This window comes from Grampus griseus (genome assembly GCF_964374135.1).
Source record: "Grampus griseus genome assembly, chromosome: 14".
NCBI classification, from domain to species: domain Eukaryota; kingdom Metazoa; phylum Chordata; class Mammalia; order Artiodactyla; family Delphinidae; genus Grampus; species Grampus griseus.
Genome location: NC_139008.1, coordinates 59,228,998 through 59,244,882, shown reverse-complemented (window position 1 = coordinate 59,244,882; position 15,885 = coordinate 59,228,998). Strand labels below are relative to the sequence as shown.

Genomic DNA, 15,885 nt, shown 5'->3' with positions numbered 1-15,885 from the left:
AAGCCAGCATGTCCCAGTTCCACCTGAGCTCACGCAGTCCCCTTGTGGTCACGGAAGGATCACATCCACCAGCTCTCAAGTTCTAACCACCCTGGTCCTGAATTCCCCTGCTGACCAGGCACATTCCCAGGCCTCTGCCCATGCTGGTCCTGCTGCTACAGGGCTCTTGCCCAGATACCCAAGGGTTCATTCCCCCATTTCCTCAGGCCTTTGCTCAAATGTCACCTTCTCAGTGAGGTCTTCCTTGAGTACCCAATTTAAAACTGGAATCCCTCCCCCAGCCCAGCACTCCCTATAGCATTCTCTGCATTAATTTCTCCATAGCACTTTTCACTAGCTAATATACTATTTTCCTTATCTGGTTAACTGTCTATCTTGCCAAACTAGAATACAAGCCAAACTAGAATACAAGAAGGTTTCCCAGTGCCAAGGCAGACCCAGACATAGAATCCCTTTCCCCAAAGCAAAGGCAGCAGCCATACTAACCTGCCGTATTCCTTATGCAGAGTGACCAGAAAAGCACAGAGCTCGCTAGCATGACAGCCTGGGAGGCCAGTTACAATGCTGATAATTACCTACATGAAAGAAAAGCCATGTGGGTTTGTGATTCAACTGGGAGGCAGCGTTGTGCAAGAGGTTAAAAGAACTGACTTCTTGAGCCAGGTTCTATGGGTTTGAACCTCAGCACCAGCACTCACTAGCTATGTGACCTTGGGCTCACAACAGAATCTACCTTGCAGGGTGGATGTAATGATTAGCTAAGTTAATATATGTAAACAAAATGCATGCAACAGTGTCTGGCACATAGCAAACACCATATACAACAATGTAGCGTTACTATAATAATTTCCATGGAGCAGGCTGTGACTAGATCAGTCTATGTGTGGAACAGATAACTAGTGAGAGCCTGCTGTATAGCACAGGGAACTCTACTCAACGCTCTGTGGTGACCTAGATGGGAGGGAAATCCAGAAGTGAGGGGATATGTGCATAAATATGGCTGATTCACTTCGCTGTACAGCAGAAACTAGCACAACATTGTGAAGCAGCTATACCCAATAAGCTAAAAAAACAAAAAAAGTATAATGGAAAATACTGGGCAGAAAGGAGGTTTGGGACAAAAATGCCACAGGCTAAATTGGTGTCGTAAACTCAGCGAAGGAGGGGAGTGGCCTGTGCCTTCCAAGCCACAGGGCCTGAGCTAAGGAAACAAACTGGGTGGAGGAAGCACTTCTCAATCTTGATGGGGAGAAGAGGTGCCAGGCTGCACTTTCCTAATCTTGGCACACGACCACATGAAAACAGGGCCCTCTGCAGGCAGACATTCCAAAGCAACTCAAGAAATTCACCAACAAAGAAGGGGTCAAGCAGAGGAAGAAAGGAACCGTGCATTTGCTGAAGGATAACGATGTCAGTGACATAGCATGGCAAGGGCTTCTTTAAGTATGTTTTATTTCACAATACACAAGACTCACTGGGACAGGTCTGGAGTGAAGTTCAACTTGGTGGCACTCATCACTTGAGCTAGTCCCATCAGCACAGAGATGGCTATGGATGCCTCTTTTATGGGAAACAGTTCTCCCTCCTCCCCTCTGACCAGACCCTTAGTATGTATCCCTTTCTGTGCCTGTGGGCAGTACTCCATGTAACTGACTTTCTGTTTATACTCTTCCCATCCAAATTTCTCCATCTTGGTTCCCATTCCTCAGCACCTACGCCTCAGCCTCTCAAATCCCAGCAAACATGCTCACAGCCAGATACCTTCTTACTTTAAGGCCAGTCCTGTAGCACTTTGTTATATGAAATATCAATACATATATTAAAAAAATATGTAAAATATAACATTTTCATTTTTAAACTCTTGCTTAAGGGAAAAATGAGGCTTCTGACTGCTTAATGCTTCTATTTCCTTTTGCATCTGAGTGTCTTCTAGATTTGCACAGAAATAAATGCCCTCTTTGAGCATATTATGACATATGGTTCCAAAGAAATGGTGGGAGGAGTCAAGAGGAGAGGCGTGTGAAGCAGGAGCAGATTAAAATCCACTCTTGGGAAGACAGTGTTTATAAAGTGTCACCTTATCCTGGTGGTGCTAGCAAGGTCTTGCTAACACTTCCCCTTACGAAGCTCAATGTGTCAGGTAAGTCCTTGCAACCAGAAAGAGCTGATGGCATGAGAGTACTGAGCAGGAGTTTGGAAGACCTGGAGGAGCAAGGGGAAGGCACAGCAATATGCCAGGGTTTCATCATTGCTATGGGGCTCAGCTGGGGTTAATGTAGATGCCTGTACACAGTCATTATATAGAGCAGGTTTCATGTGTATCATTACATCAGTATCCAGGGAGGTGGAGAGTCTTATAAAAGGGACTCTGCCTGAGCTCCTTTTGTTAATTGACACTGAAGATTAAGGGCAGGCTATCAGGATTATCTTCCCATGAATTCCCAGCTTATTTGGTGAGCTGCTGTACCTTGTCATTTTCTACTGTGTGAGTAGGGTTGATTTCAGCTTGCTGCAGCAGGACAGGGAGATGGGTCCTCATCATGGGTTCCCGACTAACGCTGCTGACGGCAAAATGCTGGAGAAACCTAGAAAAAGAAAAACAATGCTATTATGTTACCATCACCAGCCTTGCCTGAATGTGCCCATTCACATGATAAACTTATTTAATTGCTGAAAAGAAACCTTAGTGAATATCTCTAGAGAATAAAATTGTATATGGTGTGTCACTACTACTTTTTATAATTATTCTTAAGAAGCTATAAAGAAAGAAAATGGAGCTTAGAAAGCACCAACTCTGAGGTTTCTGACATTTCAAAAGTCAGAAACAGAAAAACAGAGCTCACCCATCCAGCTCTGGGAGTTTGGCTGAGAGTAGCTTTAGAGGACTCCGTTTCTCCCCAGCAGAATGGCTCAGGACACTGAAGAGCTTCTGTGCACTGGAGTGTCTGGAATATCAAAGGCTCACAGATTAGAATTCCATCTCTCTACAGCAAACATACTTTACATAACTTGTTCTGATATTTTCAAGCCAAAGTCCCGTGACAGAGTCAATACTTCTAAAACAAGCATCTCACTGACTTAAGCAAAATTCGGCATTAATGCAAGATGACTGGTTTGCCCACATAGGAAGCCTGGCCTAAAACCTTTGGTAATACTACAGGTTTCTGATTCTTGGTGGATTTCATCTCTCTTGACTTTTGTTCCCCAAGGGCACTGGCTACCTGCAAGTTGGCAGCACTGGAATGATTGTGTCGGCCCTTTCAGAAGCCAGGACCCCTGTGTTACATAACACAAGTCATCCTGCAGAGAGAGCAGACACACACAGCCTAGGGAAGCAAGCATAAACACTGAAGGCAGCCACTTACAATCTCTTTTGTTCCACAGATAATCCATCTTCCTGGATCACTTTTAAAGACAGCCCTGAGTTAGCCTGCTGTTGCCAGGGGGAGAAGACCTAAACAAAACAGAATTTGAGCAAAGAACACTTTTAACCCAACAACAGGATATGGAACCCACATGGGGATTTGATGGCTGTTGAAAATCTAGACTGTCAGTACAGAGAAAAACCATCATAACAAACAAGTTTGTTCCAAAAATAGAGGCCTGAAGCAATTCTGTTCTGTATTTTTAAAAACTAGAATTTCTTTCTGGGTTCTTCTCCCAGGGATTCTGCTCCTTAAGAGGCCAGGAAGCACAGAGGAAGGTATCAGGTAATACTGTTCTGGCAGCAGGGGCATGTTTTCCCTGGTGATAGGGCCAGACAGAAGGAGTTCAAGCAACTCCTGCCTAGAGGCAGAGGAATAGCTGAAGAGAATCTCTAGGTTCCTAGACTGAAAGGACAAGCACAAGGAGGTAGAAGGACCAGCTGGCAGTAAGATGGAGACACAGACAGGCCCTAAAAGCCGCTCTGCAGCCAAGGCCAGTTCTTGCCTCCTCCCTGTTCTACGAGTCTATCCTGAGGGAGGGACTGTCCTCTCAAAAGCTGTTGCACCACACCTTTCCAAGCATTTCCACCAGAATAAGACTGGCCATTTGTATGACTCTGGCTACTGCTTGGTCTCTAAGTAGGCTGTATAATTCTTGGTGAGCTCCCTCACTCGTGCAATCTGTGCTGAAAGCCTATGGTGTGCAGCCTGCCAGGTGGAACCACTTGCAAGGGCAGGGCCTATGAACCATGGGGAGCGAGAGTTTGGGGTGGGGTAGAGAGCTCTGACCCAGTAGGTTGGGCCTAACAACTCAATAAAGTAGCTAAAAGGAAAATGAGTCTAATTATGACTTATAAGGAACAAAGAATATTTTTCTTAGAAGTTAGAAAGCCTTTTGTTCAGTTCCTTTAGGTTCTCACCTTTCAATGGCAAGAGTCTATTCCAGAACCCAAAAAGATCAGAAGCAGCCACCCTCACACCAGCCCTCCCAACTCTCCCTCTCAGCACCTCACTGTTAGCCCTGAAACATTGCCTTACCAACTAAATTGCTAGGAAAAAGGGTAGTAATTGTTTTGCTGAATAATGATTGATGTTACCTCTGAGTAAAATGTTTGGTATATCTTGGATTTGGGGAAAAGGGCAATCATCAGAAAATTGTTTGATCCACGGAAATGCACTGGAAGATGGGGAAGCAATGAACTTTTGAAGTCTATCAGAAGGGCAGCAACAATACTGGTGGAATCCTAAAGAGAAAAAGAGGGAGCATCACTGAGAAAAGCCATATGCATGATACAAGCCCTCACATCTACTGTCAGAACACATATGGTGAATGTCAGTCCAGTTATTTTCACATTACGTGGTTTACTGGGATTCAGTTATAGATGTGCTTACCCACACCCAGTTTTAGGAGATATAGGAAGTACAGGGTCTTTTCTCCTAAACTGAAAATATCATCTCTTCCTAGGATATTAATCCCTTATCGGATAAATGATTTGCAAATATTTTCTCCCATTCTGTGGGCTGCATTTCACATTCTTAATAGAGTCTTTTGATGCAGAGAAGTTTTAAAATTTGATGAAGTCCAACTTATATATTTTTTTCTTTTGTTGTCTGTGCTTTTGGTGTCAAATCCAAGAAACTGCTGCCTAATCCAAGGTCACGAGGATTTACTCCTATGTTTTCTTCTAAGAATTTAATAGTTTTCGTTCCCACATTTAGGCTTATACTCCATTTTGAGTTTTTTTTTGTATACAGTGTAAGGTAAGAGTCTAACTTCATTCTTTTGCATGTGGATATCCAGTTTTTCCAGCACTGTTTGTTGAAAAGACTGTCCTCTTCTCATTGAATGATCTTGGCACCCTTGTTGAAAATCATTTGACCATATAAGCAAGACTTTCTTTTTGGGCTCTCTATTCTGCTCCATTGGTCTACATATCTAATCTTACACCAATACCACACTGTTACAATTATTGTAGCTCTGTAGCTAGTTTTGAAATTAGGAAGTGTGAGTCCTCCAACTTTCTTCTTTTTCAAGATCATTTTGGCTATTTTGGCAAGGGAGTCCCTTGAGATTCCATATGAATTTCAGGATGGGTTTTTTCATTTCTGCAAAAAATGCCATTGGGGTTTTAACAGGAATTGCCCTGAATCTATTGATTGCTTTGGGTAGTACTATCATCTTATTTTAATATTAAGTTTTCCAGCCCATGAACGTGGGATGTCTTACCATTTATTTAGGTCTTCTTTAATTTCTTTCAGCAATGTTTTGTGGATTTTGGTGTTTTAAGTCTTTCAACTCCTTGGTTAAATTTACTGGAATTGTTTCCTTAAGAACCGTTTCGGATTATTCACAGTTTGGGTACAGAAATGCAACTGTTCTTTTATCTGTTTATTTCATATTCTGCAACGTTGGTGATTCGTTTGTTAATTCTAACAGTTTGTGTGTGTGTGTGTGTGTGTGTGTGTGTGTGTAATCTTTAGGAATTTCTACATATAAATCATGTCATCCATGAACAGAGCTACTTTTACTTCTTTCTTTCCAATTTAAATGCCTTTTATTTCTTTTGCTCGCCTAATTGCTCTGGCTAGGACTTCCAATACTATGTTGAATAGACGTGGCAAAAGCAAGTATTTTCGTCTTGCTCCTGATCTTAGAGGAAAAGGTTTTTTTTTAAAGTTAGTTTATATATACTTTAAAATTTTTATTTATTGATTTTTGGCTGTGGGCTTCTCTAGTTGCAGCACATGGGCTTAGTTGTGTTATGTGGGATTTTAGCTCCCCAACCAGGGACCAAACCTGGGCCCAAACCTGGGCCTGCTGCATTGGGAGCATGGGGTCTTAACCATTGGACGGCCAGGGAAGTCCCTTTTTTTTTTTTTTTAATAATTTAAGATTTCATTATGAAAGTCGTATGTTCATTAAATAAAAATTTGAGAAAAATATAAAAATAGAATAGAGACTAAAGGTTAAAAAAATTAATCCAAGGTCCCATCACCCAACTCCAACTACAGCTAACATTTTAGTACTTTTCCTTCTAGTCTATTCTTCCTATTCATTCATTGACTTCCCTTTTTTATGTATTGGGAAATCATATTCACTTTTACAGTTTCATATCTTGCTTTTAAAACTTAATCTACCATTCGCATCTACCATGTTGTTGTAAACTATCTGTAAACGTTTTCAAAGGCTGCATCTGACTCCCCTCTTAACCCACCACTATGACTGGACATTCATATTATAAATTCCACTTCACCTTTTGTTTACTTCACTGTACCTTTTATCTACTCTTTACTAATTTACTAATTTACATTAGTGGTAATTTACATTAGTGGTAGCATGCATCTGATGTGCTTCCACGTATCTGTTAACTAACCTCACGTCCTCTGAACATCCATGACCTGGCACTCAGTGTTTTCATGTTGATAAAGTTAGAGCTCTTCATAGAAAAGAAACAGCAACTCATTTTTTTTTTAATCACCAAAAACAGTTTTCCTGGTTTGTGTTTTTGTCTTTTAATTCCCCTTTTGAATACTTTTTAGAGTTTTAAATTATTAGTGTGATAAATTTTATGCTACATCCATACAGTGGAATACTACTCATCAATAAAGCAATAAAAAGGAAAAACTATTGATACACACAACAACATGGATGACCTAAAAATCATGTTGAGTGAAAAATGCCAGGCTCAAAAGGGTACAGAATGTATCATGTCCATTTATATAACATTTTAGAAAATGCAAACTAATCTACAGTGACAGAAAGCTAGTAAGTGGTTGCCTAAAGCCAGAAGCTGGGGGAAAAGATGATCTGCAAAAAGGTATTAGAAAACTTTTGGGGGGTGACAAAAATCTGTATCTTGACTGTGCTGGTGGTTTCATGAATATATACATCTGTCAAAACTTTAAACAGATACAGTTAAACTGTATGTATGTATGTATTTATAATATATTTTATTCAATCGAACATATCCACAATATTTTAAATGTAATCAATATAAAAATATTATGAGATATTTTACATGCTTTTTTTAGGTATAGCTGATGTACAATATTATATAAATTTCAGGTGTACAACATAGTGATTCACAATTTTTAAGGGTTATATTCTATTTATAGTTATTATAAAATATTGGCTATATTCCCTGTGTTGTACAATAAGTCCCTGTAGCCAGTTAATTGCACTTAGAGTATATTTCAATAAATTATCAGCAAAAAGTTAAAAAATCCTTAAGTGGTCAAATCTGATAAACTGTTTCTTTAGAATTTCTTGTATCATTTCTAAGCTTAGATTAGAAAGTCTTCCTGTCCCTAAAGATTTAATAAATATTCATTTTTATATTCTCCTTAACTGGACTTATTGTGGTGATCATTTAATAATATATATGTCTAAGACAGTAGATCTTAAAAGTTCTCATCAGAATCTGAAAAAGAATGGATATATGTAAATGTATAACTGAATCGCTTTGCTGTACACCTGAAACTAATACACTGTAAATCAACTACACCCCAATATAAAATAAAAATTAAATTTAAAAAAGTTCTCATAAGAAAAATAATTTGTAACTATACCCTTCTTTCTACTTATGAAATTTTAAAATATTTAATTTTCTCAGAAGTTTATTTTCATTTTTGATATGAGTTAAAAATCCATCCCCACCCACCCCAAAATTAGGTAACTTATCATTCCAGCCCTTAAGTTTCACCCTTTCCTTCCTGATGTTGGAAGACTCTTTAACCTAATTAATATCAAATATCAAAGCTTTCACCTAATATAGCCATCTAACCTGTCTGGTTGGTCTGTCTGCATTTTTGAACAGCCTTTAAGGAACCAGGTTCTATGTGGAAGAAAGACATAACTCTTTCTGACTTGCTCACATAATTCATTTTCAGAGCTATCTGACCAAACCACTTTACCCGGTCTCTGTCCCGGCTCCCAAACAAGCTGGTTTTGAGGCTGAGACCACACAGGGTGGAGAGCCTGCCCTCTGCTCTGGTGTCACACTGTGATGAGCTGTGCCCTGGCCAAAGGGTACAGGCTAGGAGAAACTCATAGCTACCCCTATGGCTCACAAGAGCCTCTCCATGACTTTCCTGCCTGCCTGCCTCAAGGGCAGTGCTGGTTCCTAACATCCTGCCCTGTGGTGGTAGAGGGAAGACAGGGAGTTATTTGATTTTCCCTCAGAAGTGTGAGTATCTTTCTGAACATCAAAACCATGGACTGTAAAACACCTACCCCATCATAAAACAAAACGGAATTCATGTGATCCTTGGAAATGATGATATTTCCGTGATGACGGTCAGAAAACAGAAGTCCACCAGAGAAGAAATGTACTTTCCCTGGAAGGAAAAGAGATCTGGTAAGAGCTGGAGGGCTGGATTCTGGGGGCCAGTATCACAGCGTTCTTCCTGCAGGTTCCAGGCCAAGACAGAGTGGTAACTAGAGACCATCTGAAGTGCTTAAGTTAAACAATCTTTATGCTGAGAACTGTGCTCTGAGAAAGCCAATGTACCCTCCTAGGGCCTCAGAGAGAAATGAGGCATCAGATACAGTCTTTGCATAAGAATTAGAAAAAGCAACAAGTGAGTAAGTTATCAGCTGATGGAGAGAGGCAAAATTCACATTCACTTATGGGTGTCTTCCAGGGAAATACACTAAAAAAGACTTTGGGTATATCTGCTCCATTACTGAGTTTATAGATGTTCCTTTCTACTATTTTGGCAGAAGCTGGCTCAGCTCTGAAATGACCACATCTCTCACATAAGGCCCAAGAAAGGGCACTAAGGCATCAGTTGTTGAAAGAATGGTGAAGGGTGCTTAAGAGCCCCTTGCCAGGAAAGGAACATGTGAGTTAGGCAATAAGTGAATTCTACAGACACTGGAGGCTGCTGTTCTGTAGTTCCCAAAAGCAAGATGGATGGGACATGGACACTGAGTGTGGGTTCCTTAGAATAAGGATTCAGGTTTAAGGAGAGCTGCTTGTTTCCTGGGTGGCCAAGGTTACACAGCAGCTCAGTATGGGCCCTAGGGAGTAGATCATAGAAATGATGGACACTAAGGTGACAAGGGTTAAGGCTGGGCCTGGGCTTGCTTTGGAGACCCAAATGAAGCACCCAGGGCACCCATAAGACACCTAGGTGAAGCTGCTCTCTGGAACGGTCCAAGCTGGATCCTTCCTATTCCTGTAATAGCCTTTCTTTCCATGTTTTCACAAACAGAGAAGAGATAGAGTATTTCTTAGAGCTCAAGGCACAGGCTTGGGGAAAACCGCCAGTATCTTACTGCTAAGGCGAGGACATGAGACCAAGAAGAGGGACTGATTCCTTGAGCTGTAGTTCTAAAAAGGCAGCCCCAAAGCTGTGTAAGTTGTAATGACAAGAAGAGCAAAGGCCAAGTTTTGAAGGTTTCCTGAAAAGATGGGGTTTCAGGAGGCAGAGAGGGGCCTAGAGAGTATGTGTGCTTGTGTGTGTGCATGTTAATGGGGGGTGGGGAGAAGTGGGGGAGGTGGAGGCAGATTTTAGGTACTAGAGGACGGTTTGAAGCCTGAATCTCAACAAAAGAACAAGACAACCAGTCAGCGGGAACTAATGCCAACCTTACCAGCCAGCCCAGTTCAAGGCACTCAATGGTTCAAGTCCTGTAAGTCTCCTACCCTCTAACAAGTAAAACCTAGCCTCACCTACACACAGTCTTGCCCTATGGCCCTCTTGAGTGGAGGCTCCTCATGCCCCAGCCTCATCCTGCACCCATGCCAAGGTTCATCACTGCTGTTCCCAGACCATTCCCTCCCAAAATGGCACAACATTTTCATTCCCTCAGAGACTCATGCCCCTCCTTTCCTTCACTGCTCACATCTACTGCCCTCCTAATTATGCTACAACACTTCAAACAGCTTCTGAATGTGTTCACAGTCTTCTCTTCCAAAGCCGACACTTCCATTCCCTCTGAGAGATCAGGGGGTGGGCCATGCCATGCTCTGGCCTCGCTGCTCCTCAATGCCAGTTCCATACCAGTAAAGCAGCACCCAGAATGTCTTAACTTCTGAAATCTTCAGCTCCAGAACCTACTCTCTGACTACAAAATGCCATCATACTTTTAACTATCTCACTCCCCAAACCTCATCCCGTGATGTCACTGAGCCTTTGAAGCCTTCAGTTCCCCCATTTTCCCTTATTGCTCAGAAATTTCTGACTTTCCTCTCATCCACATTCAGGGCCAATCCCCAGGGAGAAGACAAACCTTTTTTTTTTTTTTTTTTTTTTTTTTTTTTTTTTTTAGTGGTACGCGGGCCTCTCACTGTTGCGGCCTCTCCCGTTGCGGAGTACAGGCTCCGGACGCACAGGCTCAGCGGCCATGGCTCACAGGCCCAGCCGCTCCACGGCATGTGGGATCCTCCCGGACCGGGGCACGAACCCGCGTCCCCTGCATCGGCAGGCGGGCTCTCAACAACTGCGCCACCAGGGAAGCCCCAAGACAAACTTTTGATCTCTGTTTTGTCAGGGAAAGGGATGGGAACAGATTTTATTTAGTATTTACTAAGCACCAACCATGTCATATACATTACAGTTTTCCATCTTTGCAACAACTGTAAGAGTTAGTATTATTTTTAGAGGACTGATGGGAAATTCAAGCTTAGAGAGATCTTCCCAAAAGTCATAGAACTGCTTGATAGTGGAGCCAAGTACAGAACACAGGTTTGTCTGATGCCAGGGCACTGTGCCATGCTAGCCACTTCAATTCTCTTTTTTCCTTTACTTCTGCTCTGCCCACAGCCCATTTGTGGCTAATCTGATGAGGCATCTTCTCTGCTTGCTCAACCTCAACAAGCCCTCAGTGCTGCCTGGCAGTCCCACCACTGCCATCTCCTTCCATCAACTCCTCCAGGGCCCAACCAAAGCCCTTAACACGCTCCTAACACCACAACTTCTTAAACTGCAGCCACAAGATCACTCTACCTACTGTTAAAGAGGAAAGAGGGGTCAACAGGTGTAATCAGGTAGAAACTGCTCCCCTACCTACTGCTTAGTATCTGGACCCTTCCATGTCCTGGGCTCACTGTCCACCTGTATACCTCTAACATGAAGCTTCTCAGGAACAAGTACCACTCAAAGGCCTCCTGGACAAACCTCAGAATCACTCCAAAGCTTCCAGAAAACAGCACATATCTGAGAGTTGGTACATTCCAAGTAGTCACTGGGAAGATGGGAAAAGAAGTGGATCAGGATGGTCGTCTCCAGCACTTCTTCTCCCCCTAGATTCTAAAGCCTCAAAACAAAATGGAAAAGAGGCAGAGAGAAATTCACAAGGCAGTGCTGGAAAAGTACTCACTATGGGGCCTGGCCCAGGGCAAGAGCTGATTTTAGTACTGGTGCAGACTGTTCTGTGTTGCAACCACCCTTTGCTCTGGGAATAGTAACTCTGTTATTATTCTCAGGGCACACATGAGATAACTGAAGTCTCTCACTGGGTGGTCCAATGCCAGTGCCCCAGTCTCTTAGATCCTAATCCACTTGAAGTAGTAACACTTCCAGTATCTGTTCTGGACTTGTGACTGTCAAACTGTTATCTGATAGGACATGCCTTTGCAAGGGCTTCTCAGTGACTGGGGGAGCCAATTCCTGATGAGATCTCCCTGGCTCCTTAACCAATCCCTGGTGCCTTGCTTAATGGGCTCTTTCATTCCTTCTCCATTCTGTGAGTCTGAAAACCCAAGGTAAGAGGAAGTTCCCCCTCAGTACCCAAGAAGTAGCAGGGGACTACAGCAGGGCTGTCTTTGACTGACCTCTACATCCCCGGACATCTAACAGGAACGAGCCCTCAGGGCAAAATAAGACACCAAATGTTAATGAAGAATTTGGCTTTTCCTCCTTCAGACAACTGGCTGTACAAATAAAAACCCCTGGACTTCCCTGGTGGCGCAGTGGTTAAGAATTCGCCTGCCAATGTAGGGGACACGGGTTCGAGCTCTGGTCCAGGAAGATCCCACATGCTGCGGAGCAACTAAGCCCGTGCGCCACAACTACTGAGCGTGCACTTTAGAGCCCTTGAGCCACAGCTACTGAGCCCGCGTGCCTAGAGCCCATGCTCCGCAACAAGAGAAGCCACCGCAATGAGAAGCATGTGCACCACAACGAAGACTAGCCCCCACTCACCACAACTAGAGAAAACCCTCATGCAGCAAAGACCCAACACAGCCAAAAATAAATAAATTAATTAATTAAAAAATAAATAAATAAAATAAAAATCCTCCAATGGTCCAGCCTGTGTAAAGAGGGAACATTATCACTGCTGGGAAAATATTATGATGCAATGGCTGGATAATTTTCCTTCTGTGTGTGTGACAGTATGTGAAGTATACACATACGATTTAAAGAAAAAAACCTGGGCTTCCCTGGTGGCGCAGTGGTTGAGAGTCTGTCTGCCAATGCAGGGGACGCGGCTTTGTGCCCTGGTCCGGGAAGATCCCACATGCCGCAGAGCGGCTAGGCCCGTGAGCCATGGCCGCTGTGCCTGCGCGTCCGGAGCCTGTGCTCCGCAACGGGAGAGGCCACAACAGTGAGAGGCCCGCATACCGAAAAAAAAAAAAAAAAAAAAGAAGAGAAAAACCTAAACAACAACAAACCCTGATGCCTGTATATGCACCACTCAGCTTAAGAAATCAAGTATTCCTAGTGCCTTTGAAGCCTCCTCAATGTCCTTCCTCAAAGGCCCTCTCTCTTCCACCCAGAGGGAACCAACATCCCAAATTTTATGTAGCTTTACCATACTTCAATGTATCTATAAACTATATATGATTTAGTCTTGTCTCTTTTACTTTCATACAAATGGAATCTTAATACATGTGTTCTTTTGTGACTTGCTTACTTCTTTCAGCATCCTGTTCCTGAGAGTCATCCACGCTGTAGGTAACACGCAACTGTGGGTAATATGTATGTTGTAGGTTTATGCTATATAATTCATTCATGCTCAGTGCTGCAGAGAAATTTCTCTTTTAAAGTGTCCCTCAACAGTTTCATATCAGCACAAGGGAACACATGAGAGGGTGCAGAATGAAGCAGATGGCCACTGCCTGGGCCTTCCCATCACAGGAAGGTGAAACTCAGTTTGGTCACCAGAGTTCTCAGACTTTATGTGTCAATGGTACCAGCATCTCTGCTCCTCATTGCTAAAAAATCTCTGCCTGATGGAAAAAATACTCTGGAATCTGTAAATTGCTACAGGGATAATGAAGGTGCTGCCCGAGGGCCAACCATTCACTGAGGCTTGTAGGAAATAGTAGATATATGGTCAAATGATATTCAACAAAGGTGCAAAGAAAATTCAAAGTAGAAAGGAGAGTCTTTTCAACAAATGGTGCTGGAAAAAATGGATATTCCCATGTAAAACAATGAACATCAATTCATACTTTGCACCAGATATTCTGCCCATTCGCACCAGCCACAGTGGAAAATCTCATACTTCATAGGGATGGCAGGTCGTGTTCTCAGAATGATTTTGCCTCACTACCGGGGTAAAATTAGTCCTAAACTAAATGCTGCTCTGCTTCTTGCCTAACAAAGCTTAAAAGACAGGCCCAGATGATAAGAGTAGAAGAGAAATAGACCAGTTATTATCACTGTATTCCCTATGTTCGCGGCTAGAGGAAAGACTGAACCATGTTAACCTGAGACATGAAAGATGTAAAAAATGTCTAAATTGAACTTCTAGAGATGAAAAATACAACTTCTGAGAAGAAAAAAACACTGGATAAGACTAATGACATGACAACTGTTGAGAGCTTAGCTACTCCGTGGTACTGCTACCTCAGCATCCATCTTGTTTGGCCAAGCGGCCTGCACAGGCCTTAAACTGACACTAGCCCCCTCATGCAAGCGCATGCCCTAGACAACAGCCTGCAGAGTCACAAGCAAATATAAGTTCCTGATATGACTTTCCCAGAAGCCCTTGTCATCAACAGTCTCCCCTGCCTCCTTAGTGCCTTCCCCTTGTATGCCCCTTATATAAGACCTCCATGGAGCTTACCAAAATTTCACTCTTTTTGGTTTGAATTGACCAGTTTGGCCTTAGCCAAAAGGCTAAGGAATCCCAAAGCACTCCAACCCACAGACCCTAATAAAGGCAGGTACCCAGGTCCAGCCTGTACCTTGCCTTGACCACCGCCCCCTGCCCCCCACACCTCTGTGTAGCCCCTCAAGGCATGCCATTTCAATTTCTTTTGTGGTCTTTTGTTGACCCTGGCTCACCATCCAGCAGCCTGTGTTCCGTTCAACAAATGTTAATTTAACAAACTCATAACAACAATGCAGAACAAAAGATTAGTAAATCAGAATACGTAGAAACTATGCAAAATAAAACATAAAGAGAAAAAAGACTAAAAATAATTGTACAGAGCATCAGGGAGCTGTGGGACAACTTTAGGCAGCCAAATGTATGTAATTGGAATCCTTGAAGGAGAGGGGAAAAACTGAAGAAATAATGGCCAAAAAATTTCCAAATTTGAGGAAAACTCTAAATCCATCAGTGCAAGAAACTAAATGAATCCCAAGCATAAGCAACATGAAGAAAACCACACCAGTCACATAAAGATCAGACTGCTTAAAATCTGTGATAAAAAGAAAGAAAATCTTAAAAGCAGCTGGTAATAAAAGACACCTTATATAGAAAGGAACAAAGATAAGAATGACAGTAGATTTCTGCTCAGAAATAATGTTAGTAAGAAGACAGTGGAGTGGAGCAACATCTTTAAAGCACAGAAAGAAATGGTCAACCTACAATTCTTTACCAAGTGAAAATATCTTTCAAAAGCCTCAGGGTTGGGACTTCTGAAATGGCTGTGAGGAGTCTGGAAAATTCTCTCCCCAGGAAGCAGCCATAAAACTGGACTGTCAAAAACAACTAGTTAAGGACTCTGGAAACGGACCAAAGTTATACAACAAAACTGAGAAGCATTTAAGGAATTCTACTGAAGCTTGGTAAGAACAGTGGAAATCTATGGTATTTTAGCTTGGGGCTATTCACATTACCTCCCCTCCAGCTCTGTGGTGCAGAAGTCTTATGAAGGAGAGAGGCTGGCCTGCTGGAGTGGTTGACTTTATCTGGGGGCAAAGCACAGAAAATTCCATACGTAGGGATATCAAAAACCAAAGCAATCCAAATGGCAAACATGGGACTTCTCTGGTGACGTGGTGGATAAGACTCTGTGCTCCCAATGCAGGGGGCCCAGGTTCGATCCCTGGTCAGGGAACTAGATCCCACATGCATGTCACAACTAAGAGTTCATATGCTACAACTAAGGAGCCGGTGAGCCTCAACTAAGGAGCCCGAGAACCGCAAATAAGGAGCCCGCCTGCCGCAATTAAGACCTGGTACAACAACAACAACAACAAAATAAATATTAAACAACAACAACAAGTGGCAAACATTCAGGGAAGACCAACGTACCAGAGATCTCAATGCTGGCTG

General features: G+C 42.7%; 1 protein-coding gene across 1 annotated transcript in view; it reads right to left on the bottom strand.

Annotated features, from left to right (window-relative positions):
* DNAAF9 (dynein axonemal assembly factor 9) overlaps positions 1-15,885 on the bottom strand; it is a gene marked incomplete at its 5' end in the record, with an annotated part of 148,332 nt that overhangs the window by 39,797 nt on the left and 92,650 nt on the right. Inside the window, 7 exons of the mRNA XM_082669478.1 lie at positions 487-575; positions 2,468-2,585; positions 2,844-2,945; positions 3,366-3,454; positions 4,523-4,669; positions 8,659-8,762; positions 15,447-15,518. Of these exons, the coding sequence (XP_082525604.1) occupies positions 487-575; positions 2,468-2,585; positions 2,844-2,945; positions 3,366-3,454; positions 4,523-4,669; positions 8,659-8,762; positions 15,447-15,518 (721 nt within the window). The remainder of the gene's footprint in view (positions 1-486; positions 576-2,467; positions 2,586-2,843; positions 2,946-3,365; positions 3,455-4,522; positions 4,670-8,658; positions 8,763-15,446; positions 15,519-15,885) is intronic.